The sequence below is a fragment of the Melospiza melodia genome, chromosome 1 (genome assembly GCF_035770615.1).
Source record: "Melospiza melodia melodia isolate bMelMel2 chromosome 1, bMelMel2.pri, whole genome shotgun sequence".
Classification (NCBI taxonomy): Eukaryota; Metazoa; Chordata; class Aves; order Passeriformes; family Passerellidae; genus Melospiza; species Melospiza melodia.
In genome coordinates this window covers 139577963-139592230 of record NC_086194.1, presented here as the reverse complement: position 1 = coordinate 139592230, position 14268 = coordinate 139577963, and the positions used below count along the sequence as shown (strand labels likewise).

At 40.8% G+C, this 14268-nt stretch overlaps 1 protein-coding gene across 1 annotated transcript in view; it reads left to right on the top strand.

Annotated features, from left to right (window-relative positions):
- Positions 1 to 204: 204 nt before the first annotated feature.
- The window catches only part of CPA6 (carboxypeptidase A6), an 81111-nt gene continuing 67047 nt past the window's right edge, over positions 205 to 14268 (top strand). The window contains exon 1 of the mRNA XM_063150735.1: positions 205 to 311. Coding sequence (XP_063006805.1) covers positions 205 to 311 — 107 coding nt within the window. The remainder of the gene's footprint in view (positions 312 to 14268) is intronic.

The window sequence follows — 14268 nt, the reverse complement described above, 5'->3', positions numbered from 1 at the left end:
CCCGGGCGCGGCCGACGGGCGTCCTCCCCCGGCTCTCTGCCCTCGCCGCTGGCGGCCAGCGACACCTCCGAGCGCCCCGCTCCTCCCGGCTCCGGCCGCGGCTTTGTGTGAGGGCACCAGCCGCCACCTGGGGCGGGCGCGGCGCCGCCGGTGCAGGTCTCGGAGGTGCCGGTGCCGGGGGTGGCTGTGCCGGCGGGGCCGGCGATGACGGCGCGGCCCCGCACGATGCCGCTCCGCGGGCTCCTGCCCCTTTGTCTGCTCTGCCTCCAGGCTGCGCTGCCGCTCCGCGGCCACCGCGGCCGCTACGCCGGGTAAGTCCGCCCCGGTGCCCGGGCACAGCTCCGCGGCCGCGCTCCCTGCGCTCCGCTGGCCAGAGCCGCACGGTGTCTGCGGGTCCGGGCATCCCTCCCGCCGCCGACCCGGTGGTGGGCTCGTTTGCTGGCGGGTGTAGCGTGTAGTTCTTGATAAAGGTGCTGCGAGTCTCTGCTAGCCGAAGGATGCTGCGCTGGGGGAAAAGAAAAAAGTTTGTGTCCGTGTGGGAAAGGGAATTGCGATTATGCAGGAGGGAAATACAGGGTTTTGAGGTTCCACCGTGCTCTGAAATGAATGAAGATCTGTATTTCCTTTAGGGTGCAATTACATGGGAACCTAAAATTGTTTCTAAAAAGTTGAACAGTGTGCGCTCATATGAGAATGCATAAGAAGCTCAAGCAATAAGGGGAGTCAGCTTTACTGTAAGCAAGTGGAGACTAAAACTTTCACGTGCATTTCAAACTAGACTTTGCCTTTTTCTTCCAACGGCAGTTCAAATTTGTGTTAGAAAGGGAAAGATTGAACTAAGTAGTTGTAGAAAGTGAACTTGCCTCCAAAGTAAATGTTCTTTGCCCAGCTTAAAGACTGTTTTTAGTAAATATTTAACATAGTAAGTTTATGATGCAAATGAAAAAAGCAGTCAAATATAGGAGCATTAGAAACATTTTATATTGTATATTGACACAAGCCAGTGGCATGTGTCAATGTACAATATAAAATTCTTTCAAATTGATCAGCAAATTCATCAGGAAAAGCACACCTCTCTGTGGAAGTAAGAGCTGTATTATTCTTTTTATTTTATTGGCGTAGCCAAGCCAAGCATAGGAATTCCCCTTCTAAAATGAAGTTTAAAAAAACATTCCCTAAGCTTCAAGGATTTGGTAATGTGATATGACGCCATTGACCTCTGAGTCGCTATTAGTGATAGAAAATAGTTAAACACTTGACAGCTGTTTTGCCATCTCTGCTCAGTTCCTCACGTTCCAGTATCTGTCTGCACTGCGAAATCAAACAGGCCACCACAGTCAGGAATGCTCCTGACAGTGCCAGAAAGCAGCAGGACAGAAAACTGAACTGTTCTTTAAAGCCAGGGTCCCGCTGTAAGTTTTGTGCAACAGCTCTGTTCCGTCTGTCTGGAGCCCATAGCACAGGCATGGTCTCCATGGTCTTGAATTTAAATTCAGGATAGCATTCAGTTTGTTTCCAGATGACATAGAGATGAATAACACAGTCAGGGCTGGTGCTTAAATTTTTCTGAATATTAATCACATAAGTTATCTACTACTTTTGACTAAATGCCAAAATACTCATTTCACTATTGTCTAGGTTTAAGTGACATCATCAACTATAATCAAGTTGGTTCAAATAGTATAACATGCATAAAAATTCAAATATTGTACCTCTGCTCATTATTGTAACTCAACAATTTTGTGCAAAGTTTTAAAAATAATTTTGTTTCAGAATTTCATATTTGCAAGGTGACATGTGAAAGACCAGTCCAAATTCTCCTTTGTTGATCTCTGGTTTAGAAGCTTTTGCATAGACTCTAGTCCAAAAAAATGAGACTTCTCATCAGCTTCCAAAAGTTGAACAAGAAAATCACTGCCCAAAAGAAAACCAAAAAAAAAGAGGAAAAAAAAAAGGCTAGAGTTAAATATAAGAACTCTTAGTCAATAGGCAATTTTAGTAGGGGGCCAAGATACATTTACAAGCCTTGCTGAAAATGTGGTAAATATTTGAAACAGAAACCAGAATGTGTACCACATGTGTAACACAAACTGGAAAAACAAGCTAATATTTTTCCTACTCTACTAATATTTTCCCCCCTCTACTAATATTTTCCATTTCTACTATCCTGGCATTATTTGTGTCAATAAAAGATGATGGAAAGTTAATTTGAAATGGCATGGAGGTTTCTACAGAATTACAAATATATCTTGTCCATCTGTCATCATCACAGTGTCCTGGGCAGGATAATTTAAATTCTTCTCTGTGCACCATTGATTGGAATCAGTTGAGCAAGTACTGCCATTACTACTGAACCTGACTGCCACTCCAGGGGAAAAAAATTTGGTAGGATTTTTTGGGAAAGCCTATTAGGAGGTGAATAATTTGCTAATGTTCACCATGAAAAGGGGTGTCCCAACAAACTGACTTCTTTTTGTGCCAAGAAACATCTGTGAATCCTAGTAATTTCTATTGTGCCAGAAGCTGTACCATAAAGGGAAAATGCATTAGTATAATTAGGGCAAAAGAATGAGAGGGGAAAAAAAAAGCAATGGAAATGTTTCTCATAAACTTAGAGAAATAATAAACTTAGGTCAGCACTTGTAGGCACATATGATTGTGACTCTTTAGTTGAGGACTCAGACCCAAGACAATGAACTAAGTGGAAGTGCACGTTTCTCCAAACTATGTAACTATGTCAAGCAGGCCAGGTATGCCATATGGGCACATCCTTAAGTAAATGTGTTCTAGATACATTTGGGAAGCCAGCAAATATCTGGGGAGTCTCAGCAAAGAGGAAGAAGCACTCAAAGCTCTTGGAAAGAGCGAGGGACAGTTGTATTTGCCTTCTGCCTCACACAATAAGCAGGAGTGCAACCTGAAGGAACTCAAGAGGAGCTCTCTAGAAGACAAGCCACCCAACAGCAAATTCAAAACTGTACTCACAGAAACTTTTTCCTTCCTGCATTTGTATATTCTGTCCAAAGGTTCCAGGGGAAGTGGACAAGTGGGAGAGAAACACACATATCAGGGTTTGGACAGAGTAGATGTGGAATATTCAAGGGGGTTTTTCTGGAGCCAAATACCAGAAGTTCACACAGGAGCAACAAGGATAACCAAATACATGGGAATGGTTTAAGTTCCTGAAATAACCAAGTAAACCAGAACTCTTTGGTCTCCTGTAGAAGCAATTTAGGCTCTAAGAGATGTCTATAAACTTTGAGTCACATGGACCTAGTAGATACAGATCAGTTATTTACTGTTTCATCCAGTTACAGGAAGTAGGAGACATAAAATGAATCTAGCAGGAACCTTTTTGTAGTTTACAGAGTAGGGTGCTGGAACAGATGGAGGTTTGTGAGGGTTTTTACCAAATGCACCAATCTTCCTACTCTTAGGAATCGTATGAAGAAGGAGATAGCTTCCCATTAGCAGGTCAAGATTTCTTGGAATAGAAACTATCTCTCTCATTTGTTCTTTAAAAATCACTACTATGATATTTTACTTCAGTTCATCTGCCTTCACCTGTACATGGTGGCTCAGCATGTTGCCTCCAATTTCTCCTCCATTTTTGTTCTTCCAAAGCCTTTTCAGAAGTGTTCCTCATCTCACCTCTCCTCTCACTTGCAAATGACCAAGTGCAGGCAAAGGCTGAAGTAACTTGTACAGTTTTTCTCTGAGGTTTTTGTTGCAAGATTTGGGTCTTTTAAAATATTGGATCAAGATTATAACTCTTCCAAAATGTTATTCTTCAGTGGGTTGCAGTACTGCAGATAATTATAATTTCTCTAGATCAGATGAAGGCTCTGGTCCATGCTTACTGTGTAACAACCACATAAAATAACCTGGGTGTCATGGAAAGAGCAAGGAAAGAGAGAACAGTAAAGAATGTTCTGTAATTCAAGATATAATGTGCTGTAGCTACTGGGACATGACATCCAGAAAATTGCATAAACCAACTGTTCACATAGATAAGGACAGATATCGAATCTGAGACCATTCAGCAAATTTCAGGTATTTTAATGCCCATTAATACCCCTGCATACCATAACTAAGTACCTCTGATCCCACAGAGTACCTTACACACAATGGCTGGCAATTGTTCTGTCTCATGGAAAAAACACATGGGAGTGTGACGAAAATGAGTTGCTGAGGGAATTGAGAAGTGGAAAGGAACTCCTCCTGTGCTATTCCCTCTGCAGATTTTTTCCAAATGTTTTAATCAGGGACTAAAAGCTCTGCTATTTAAAAAAAGTTCTTTCTCCCTGCTGCTCAGCTCTCCCTCCCCAGCCCTATGTAGAATTAAAATGTCATGAACACAACTGGCAAAAAAAGCATTTGGAAAGCACACCAACATCATGAGAGGGAAGGTAATTATATTCGTTCGGATGAAAACCAAACTTAGTGCTTCTCTGGATGGTGTCAGGGAGCTTCTAAGAGGTGAAAAGCTGTGAGCTCTCTAGCAAAAATAAGTTAAGTATCCTTTATTTAAAATAACCAATAATTCTGTAGACAAGCATGGCTGATTCCTAAAATCAGCACAGATCAGTGAAATCCACAACAGCTTTGGGACCACTTACCTATTCTTGTTCCAACACCTCAGCTCTAATTATGTACTTTCTCATTACCTGATATTCCCCCTGCACAATATTTATGTTGTCCTATAGGAAAAATCAATTTTTCATTATTTTTCTCCTTTATGACCAAGCATGATAAATTTACCTTTTAAATTTTTTCTGCTCTCCTCATTATAAGTGAAAAATATGAAGTGTTTCAGTTGGTCTTTCTTTCCCTCTTTTAATTTCTTTCTCAAAATAATTGGAACAGTACACACATCCTCACTACCTCGGTGAAGTGCACGCCAGAAAGGAGGCTCCCAATTTATTATGGCTGTGTCTGAAGTGAAACACAGGTTCATGTCACCATGTGAGCCTGGTTCCCATGCTTATCCAAACTGGGACACCATTGCCTGGTGCTCTGGCTTTTGACATCTGCAGCTGGAGAAGATGGGGAAAAAATCATGGAAAGTAAGGCAGGATATAAAATAGCAAGACATGGGCAAAGCTTGCATCCATATTTAGGAGCTTTGAACCTGTCCTAGTTTCCTAACTTATGTGCAACCTATGGCCTTTCAGTAAGAAAGATTTTTTGGAAGTGTAAAAGAAATTCCAGTAAACACTTACACTTTCCTCATTTTTAGAAGTGTGTATGCTACAAATGTGAATGTAGTCTATTATTAAAGAAAATTATGTTCAGGGTGCAGTTAACAATTATGTTCTGAAAAAAAAACCCAAAAAAACAACCAGAATACATCTAAGAGGTACTTAGAAAAATATACTTTTAAAAATAAGGAATTCACGTATAAAATCTGCCTAGACCCTCAGTCTGAAACATCCCCCTTGGATACACCCGCTTCAGAGTCTCATGAAACTAAGCAGGAGAAGAAAGAACAGCTATTCCCAGAGCTTCTGGAAGTAGTTGCAGTGAACTCCAAAGCTCCCACTTCTACACTATACTCACTTGCAGATGCTGCTCCTGTGAGTTCACACTCACAGGCTCCTTAAAATGAAGTTCTCAAATCTAAACGTTTTGTACAGGACTTAGCAAGCATTTAACAGGGGACAGACACTATATAAATGACATATATATTGATTTTTTTAATTAAAGATAAAAGGAATCTAAAATATGTGAGCAATCCACATTAAAGACAGTGGAACCTACTTTTAGTCCAGAAGGAGACTCAGAGTTCTGAAAGGAGTGAATTTGAAAGAGGGAGATTAAAAATCTGCTTTACTTGAATATAATGCTGGTATTTTATAGGGAACCCTTAGTACTGCATAGGACTGTACCCCACATTGCACAATAAACAGGATCCCAAAGTCTCATCTCCTGAAATTCTAGTATCTGTAAAAATGTCATCCTCACGTCTGAAATGGCCTTACATGGTCAAAATGCTGCAGGAAACATTTGTTGTTGTATCCAGCTGAAGGTGAATGGACACCATCAATCATCCCTCTCTATCTCCTGGAGGTAAACTCTGTCATCTGCTCTTCACTTATGCTTCCTCCTTAATTTTACTTCTGAATACATAACAGAAACTCACTTTTCTGTAGTAGAACATAATATTTAAGAGGGCACAGTGTGCATAATGTTCATGGAGAAGTCAAGAAATAAGCAGTTATATCGATCATATATTGGGCATCTTTTTGGGCATGCATATAGCACTAAAAACTGAGAACAGCAGTGTAGGTTACCAATCAGTTTTTTACTGCTCAGACAATATGATTTGTTTTGCTCTCAGGCAGGAGATTATTAGAATTTTTCACAATACAAAATAAAAATAGTAAATAATTTAAAAGAAACAGCATTTTTACTGCCCCCTGTCCACGTAACTTACATATTTATGTTGTCAGTATCGTTTTTCATGCACAAAACAAGTGAAATCCATGCTCTCCATCCTATTTACCATAAGCAGGTTTAGCTGGAAAATGAGAACCAATAATTATGGTTATACATTAGACCCCTCTCTGAAAACTCTGCTGTGGGTAAATACCCACATTTTTTGCTGGTTTCATATTTGCAAGAACAAATCCACAGTCAGCAAAATTCTGGAGACAATTATGCCTAATTCTGTTTTTTTTCAGTTAATTATGGTTCTGATTTAAAGGCTTTGTTCACATGACTGTACCTATGGGTACAAAGTTATGGTTCTGATTTGATTACAGCAAAATGTGCATGAATTTCAAGGGTGCTACTAATACGCACCTCAGTATATCAGATCGGAATCAGACCTTAAACAGACAATGATTTTCAGGAAAATATCTGCAAAGAAAACTCCAAAACTACATTTTGTGGAAGGCACCTGAGAGTAGGTAAGCCAAAGTACTGTGAAGTATACTCAGACCAACAAATGGATGGGGACAATAAATTCAGTTTTTTAAAATTATTTTGTACCTTGAACTTGCCAAATTTGGAGGATGGGATGGGAGCTGGAATCCAGCAATGGACGGGGAGTGTGAACTCTTTGCTTCTGTGTCTGCCTGTGCAGGCTGAATGTTCTGGAGAACAATGCTCTGCTAAGCCTCCTCTTCCCCTGGGGAACAATGGGACTTAAAGTGCATTTATTTAAAGAGAATCCACACCATAGAGTTACCACACAAAACAATATACACAGAACAGCATTTTCCAAAGAGATGTTCTATGTTGCTTAAATACAGCTGTAGAAAGAACAGATGTATCCTACCAAATCAAAACAGTTTTTATTTTCTTTAAGTTCTGCACCTCAGGTAAGGCTGTGATACTACATCAGCAGGACCTTGAAAATGAGTTTGTAGGAGGTTTATTTTAGTAAAATTATTGTAAGAAAAAATTACTGTTTCTTATACTGTATTTCAAATATCTTCAGAATAGTAATGATACAGTTAGCAGCACCTCATGCTTAACCCAAAGATAAAAAAAAGAAGCTTTTTTAAATTGAGATTAAAAATAATCTCTGGGCATTCATAGCCCAGAAAGCCAGTCATATCCTGGGCTGCACCAACAGAAGTATGACCAGCAGGTCGAGGGAGGTGATTCTGCCCCTCTACTCCAGACTCAGGGGACCCCACCTGGAGTGCTCCAGTGCATCCAGCTCTGGGGACCTCAGCATAAGGAGGACATGGACCTGTTGGGACAAGTCCAGAGGAGGGTCTCAAGAATGGTCAGAGGATTGGAGCACCTCTCCTGTGAGGAAAGGCTGTGAGAGCTGGGGATGTTCAGCCTGGAGAAGAGAAGACTCCAAGGAGACTCCGTTGCCACCCCTCAGTACTTAGAGGGAGTTATAAGAAAGATGGGGGACTAACATTTAGCTGGGCCTGTAGCAATAGGACAATGGGAATTGGTTTTAAACTAAAAGAGGCTTGATTTAGATGAGATAGATGAAAGAAATCTTCTCCAATGAGAGCACTGAAACACTGGAATAATGTACTGGAACAGCTCTGGTTGCCCAGAACTCCATCTAACCTGACCTTGACGGATTCCAGGGGTGGATCATCTACCATCTCTCTGGGCAACCTGAACTAGTGAAAGATGTCCCTCCAGGGACATTGAAAAGCCATAGATGGCTTTTAAAGTTTCCTTCCAACCCAAACTATTCTAAATTACTTTAGCAGGCCTAATGAAAAACTCTTTGACTTATTCCACTGTACTCCTACCAAGATTACCACCAGATGCTACTCTGGGGCTGCAATGCAGTCATAGAGCCAAACCCTGCTGTGGCCACACTAGTGGCCTCCCGCTGCCACAGCAGTCAGCTGTGCTTCTGCTCATCCAGATGTGCAGCCTCTGCTCAGGGACTGGCACGTCTCTGCCACAGCAAGACAATTCCAGGAGCACAGGGGGGGGGGGGGGGAAAAAACACTTCTTCACTTCCCCCAGGCCCCAGGACTAATTGACAACTTACAGGATGTGATTTGGCTGCTGCAGAGCCTCTGCAGCACAGGGAAGGGGAAGGAATGGCTGGGTTTTGGTACCTGCCTGGTGCCTCAAGTCTGTTGTCTCCCTGTGCACTGGGAGAATTTGTCTGAAACCAGTTTATTCCAGGTGTGTATTCCAAGGAGCACATCATAGGTTTTCCTCGGCAGAATTTGGTGTGTTGATCAGTCCCGACTGCCACATTCCTCTCCAGACCTATGTCAATAAACTCAAATGAGTATTTCAGATTTCAAGAGAGAATAGTATGATGCTTATTTTCAAATAAGTGCTTTCCTGAAATTGCAAAACCAAAGAAAAATTTAACCTTGGTACTAACCATCATCCTGTGGGGCTTTTAAGCAAAGGGCTTTCATTATGCTTAATGTCTGAAGAAGCTGTAAGTCCCTCTTTACCTGAATGAACAAGACTGACTTGATAAGGCCTACAGAAAAAAATAGCCTCTATTCATTAAATAGGTTGGTGTTAGGCAAACAATAGCTATTACATGGCAAGAAAGAGAAGACATTTAATTAAGTACATTTTATTATTAGTTCTGTCTTTCTTGTCACAGCACAGTTCCATATTTTAAGGGAAAGAAACCTTGGGAAACAAACCTTTTTCACCTTTCAGGGAAATAATACTTGAACTGAATAGCCCAGGCAGCCAGAAACACACTCTGCCCAAAATTTACACCAAATAACAGAGTCACTGTGCAAGCACAATGCCAAGTCTGGGCTGGTAACTCAGATGTCTCTGCAGAATGAGCCTGTGTCCTTGCCAGTAACACATAGTGTAAACATACCCAGCGGCACAAGGACAGCACAGCATGTCCTTATCCTGCTCCCTTATCAACAGGCTGGATCCCGGATCCATCTGCCTGTGCTAGCAACAATGGTAAAAGATGTAAATGGAGAACATAAAATCTAAGTAATTTGCTTTTCCATGTGAAAAATCAGTTTCACCTTCCGTTTGTTCAGCTCAGGTTCTTTTATTTTGCTTTTACCAGAAGCAGCTCTCTTAGTTTTGAAATAGTCAAACATGTAGTCATGTTTTGACATGGCCAAAAAAAACCTTCAGAGGAAATCAAAGAATCTTTTGTAAAAGATAAATAAATTTAAAAGGATAAAATCTTTTGTATTTGCTATCCAGCCACATAAAAATAATTCCTGATGTATTTTCCGAGGCCTAGCATAGAATATAAAGTGAAATATTTAATTATGCAGGTTTTGATCACTACTGGAAGGGTTTTTTTCTCTTCAACACTAAGTTGTCCTGGAGAGGGTGGTGATTCTCCCTCTGAAGCAGCTGTGGGGAGCAGGAAACACAGGAACAGAGGGTTCCTGTGTTCAGACCAGGTCTTGGGAGGAGCCCTGTCTGCTTGCCATGGGCTGTGCAGTGTCTGAGCACATTTTGTGTATCGTATCTCTCAGAGGCCCCAGGCAAAGGGACATCATCTGGTCAGGGAATCATAGAACCATAGAATTGTTTTGTTTATAAAAGACTTTGAAGATCACTGAGTCCTAACAGCAGAGTCCACTACTAAACCATGCTCCTAAGCACCACATCCATATGTCTTAAAGACCCCCAAGAATGGCTGAGACTGGTGATTCAACCATGTCTGTGGACAGCCTGTTCCAATGCTTGACAACCCTCTCAGTGAAGTTTTTATCAATCTCTGTCAGACAGACACGACAAAGGTGCTGATCTACTCTTGCCTGGTGATTCTGGGTCAACACAGAGACAGAAATGTGGGTATTTCAGGCTCAAACTGGGTGAAGGAGTACTTGGGGTCTTCAGCCTTTCCTCCTGTCTCCAGCACATGTTGTTGCCGCATGAAGTAGTTATATTTCTCAAGGCCTTCCATCTAGGCTTACCTGCCAAAAAATCTCCATCAAATTAGAAAGTAGGTGTCCAGTGGGTTCAGGTGCTTTTGCAGTTCAGAAGCAGTTGAAGAGGTGTCACGGACCTGGAGACTACAAGACCATCAGTGCTCCTGCTAGCATCCACTCCCTCTATTCATAGTTCTTAGAGGGCATGCCACCCACCAGTGTGCTATTTTTCCTATGTTCATCACTTTTCATTGGACCTATCACCCCTTTTTCATAAGATAACTGGTGGTTTTCTTACTGTATGATGAATGATGGACAAAAAGGCACCTCAAAAGTCTGGTAGTCAGCACAGGCAGCCCCTGCCTGACCAAGGTGCAGGACAGTTTGTAATGATTAGCATGTATCATCCATAAACATGAGAAAACAGTATAGAACCATTAAAAAAATGGTTATCTTAAGCCTCTGTGGGATTCTGGAAAAGTGGAGTAAAGTCATTGTCATACATGTTAAGGAGTCAGTACACAGTAGTGCTCAGGATAAGTTAAGCCCTTATGTCTCTCTTTTATGAGGGGCAACCTCTCCAAATCCTATGAAAGGTCCACAGAGGAATGATAAGTGAAGGGCTCCATGGACCAGGAAAAGCTGACTTTTTTGCTTCTGCTGAATGAAACTGTAAGAGTGAGGGCAAAGCCCAGAGAATTCACCTTGTCACATGAGATCAGTCCTAACAATTTGCAAACAGCGAGACAGTGCCATGAACCAGTTTAAGGTACGGAACAGCAGAGAATGACAGATGAACACTTTGCTCTGTGAAATCTGATCTTTCTGCATTGTTTGCCCTTAATCCAGTGACCATTATCTCTACTGAAAAAATACACGTGAGCTTTTGTGTGTGACAACTGCACTCAGGGTGGTCTTTGAATTAGAAGGCGTTTGGTCACAGAGCCTGCAGCAAGCCACTGCCACTGCAGCCTGCACAGTTATATCAGGAAAAAAGAAGCATGAAGGAGAGGAAAAGCCTTCTCCTGGATGGATGAAGGGGACAGATCTGTCAAAACTGAGGAAAGAGCTTCCCAATATTCAGGTGTATTTGCTGTGAAGTGCCATTAGCTGAGGGAAGAGACATACATTTTAAATGTTTATGCCACAAGTAATGGATCTGCCAGATTTCAGGTATCTTGTTAGAGCTAATGAAATACAGCCTTAATGGAATAGCTAATAGCTGGCCAATAAAAATGCAAAATAACAATTCTGCTGAAATAGAAAATAATTTGAACAAACAAACAAAAAGACTAGGCAGAAGGGAAATGCAGGGATCTTACTAGGAGGACCAGTTTTACAGCACCCAATGGAAAAATTAACTATTAGGGTGGATGTAGCCACAAAAGTCCCTCTGGCTCACTGGAAAGTATGACTTTCTTAAGGAGAAAAAAAAATAGCACAAATTTCAAGCAAACAAAGGAGTAATTGTTAAATTAGTTGTTGTATAAAGAACTTTGCTTCTTACAAGACTAAATAAATGGGTGAACTTAAGGTAATATTTCTAAAGTTATAAAATTGCAGAGAGTGTATTTCTTTCTAAACTGCATGGCTGTAAAACACCAGATGCCATACAATGAAGTAATCTCAGAGCAAGACTGGGATCTGCTGTCTGTGAGGAGCACACAGATGCTTGCCTTTAGCAGTGACGTCTTGCTCATAAAACAGGAACACCACACACTCTTCACTGCGTCCAAAACTTGTGTCCCCATTGCGTGTGGGATTCTGTTGTTTTAAGATTAATCATTACTCATGTGAAACTAGGAAGGGGGAGTTTTAAATTACAGTTTATGAAGAGAGAAGTAAGAGTTGTCTTATGTTATGTTAAGGATTAACTGAAGGAAATGTTGCCTCTTGGTTGAGCTTGGCAGCCAAAGAGGCCTCTGCTGTTTTGGCCACACATTATCCTGATGTATGGCTAAGGTCACTCCTCTCTATTTCACAAAAGCAAAAATGGAAGCACAACAAAGAGATATGTTTTTCATTTGAGACAGAAAAAATCCAAAATTCCACCATAAACACAAAGTATCACCTCATATATTGTGCTGCTTCTTCCATAATAAAAGTGTTTGGCAGCTTGTTCTTAGCCATGGAGCATGCCAAGTCCATTTTCCATGAAACTTAATGTAATGATAGATGGTCACAAAAAAAGTATAATAAAAAAGAAGCTGCAGAAATATGGAGCCAACAATTTAAGGGGTTTTTAAAAGCTCTACATTTGTGTGGTATTAATTGACATAGTGTATCTCAAAATGCAAATATTTTGCCCATTGCAGCTTTACAGACTGCAGTAATTGCAAATGGAAATGAATTCATCCTATGAATTTATTCCAGCGTACAGTGTAAAAAATACAATTTAAATTGAAAGCATATAAAAGCAGAGAATGTGATATTAGCTGGATTTAAAAAATGAAATCAAAAATAAATGCAACTCTCCATCTGGATTCTGTATTTAGTGTTTCATGGACATGTACAGTTGTTGCTAATTTAAAAAAAAACTCCTTTTGTTTGCATTTTTGATAAATCCCATCAAAGCAGCTGTCCTTTTCTAGGAGAAAATATAGAGCAAAGCAGAAGTTCAATACTGATCACAGGTTTCATAATTCATGCATTCAAGATAGCATAAAACAATACAAATATTATATATTTTTTCATCTGAGATTTCATCTCACTCTTTGAGACCATTTCAGTAAAATTGAGACACATCCTCTATACCTGCCAAAAACTCAGCAAAATCAAATAGACCAACCAACCTTCCCTAGCTCAGCATTTCACCTTTAGATGGGAGTAAGCACAGAAGCTCTGTCTTATAAAAACACTGGGTGCTACAGTAGCAGCAGGAGATTTTTTTAGTGAAAATGCTGCTTGGGAGACATATCTTGGCAAGCAGCAGCTCCCTGATGGAAATAGCATTTGGCATCAAAAAGTTCTCTCACAGAAGCCCTGTGTACTTAGTTTCTCAGCTGTCTTTTTTCAAAGAACCTTTCCTTTTGCTGGCTGTGCAGGTGCTGAGCTGAGATTACAGCTTGCTGTATAAAAAACTGCCCCTTTTCCTCATACCTGCTCTCAGTTCTCACTTCTCTTGTACTTCACTGTCCTCATCTTTCCTCATAAACATCCTGCTGGACTGTCCTGGGAAGGGATTGAGGCATTTTCCTGCTGGCTCAGCATATAATTCCTGATATTTGCTGTTCTGTGGCTGCAGTGTAATTAGGCAATAGCAGTTTCAGCTCTAAGCAGGTCTTTTGGACAGTGGCCCCAGACAGTATGATAAATAGCAATCTCATCAGGTGAAAATAAGCTCAACAATTCTTTGCTGTTATGAATGTTTCCAATTTAGGGATTTGGTTTCAGCTGGACAGAAGGGAAGAAATGCTGATGGGATGATTTGTTTAAGGAGCTAGCAGCTCTTTCCAGAATTTCATTAATTTTTGTGTTATTTTATCAAGAGAGATCTTAAATCATACTTAGGAAGTTTTCATCAAGTATCAACAGACAAAGCTCTGTTTTGTAAAATGTTGAGTAGATGGGAGCAGTGCTGAGAAATAACTGATACCTGAGCACCAGATTCCACTGACACCCTCTGAGCTTGGTATTCTGTTGGATCCCCCTGGATTTTATTGGTGTCTTTCCTTGGGTTTAGTAGTTTTCTCTGCGTGGGAGTTGGAAGTAGGGATCAAAAAAGAGGAGGAAGCAAGAGGTCATAAGCAATAGCTCTGAGAGACATAATCTACCTTGGTCATTTCAGTCCAGTGTAACACATCCTGGATGAAGTTTATAGCAATCTCCCTTTTCACTAAAAGTTACAAGTATATTTTTATACCTTCACACAAATATGTGCATCATTATCCATGACACCTCAAACCTGGTAAGTGAAAGCAGCACACACAAAGGTAACTGTCTTTCATAC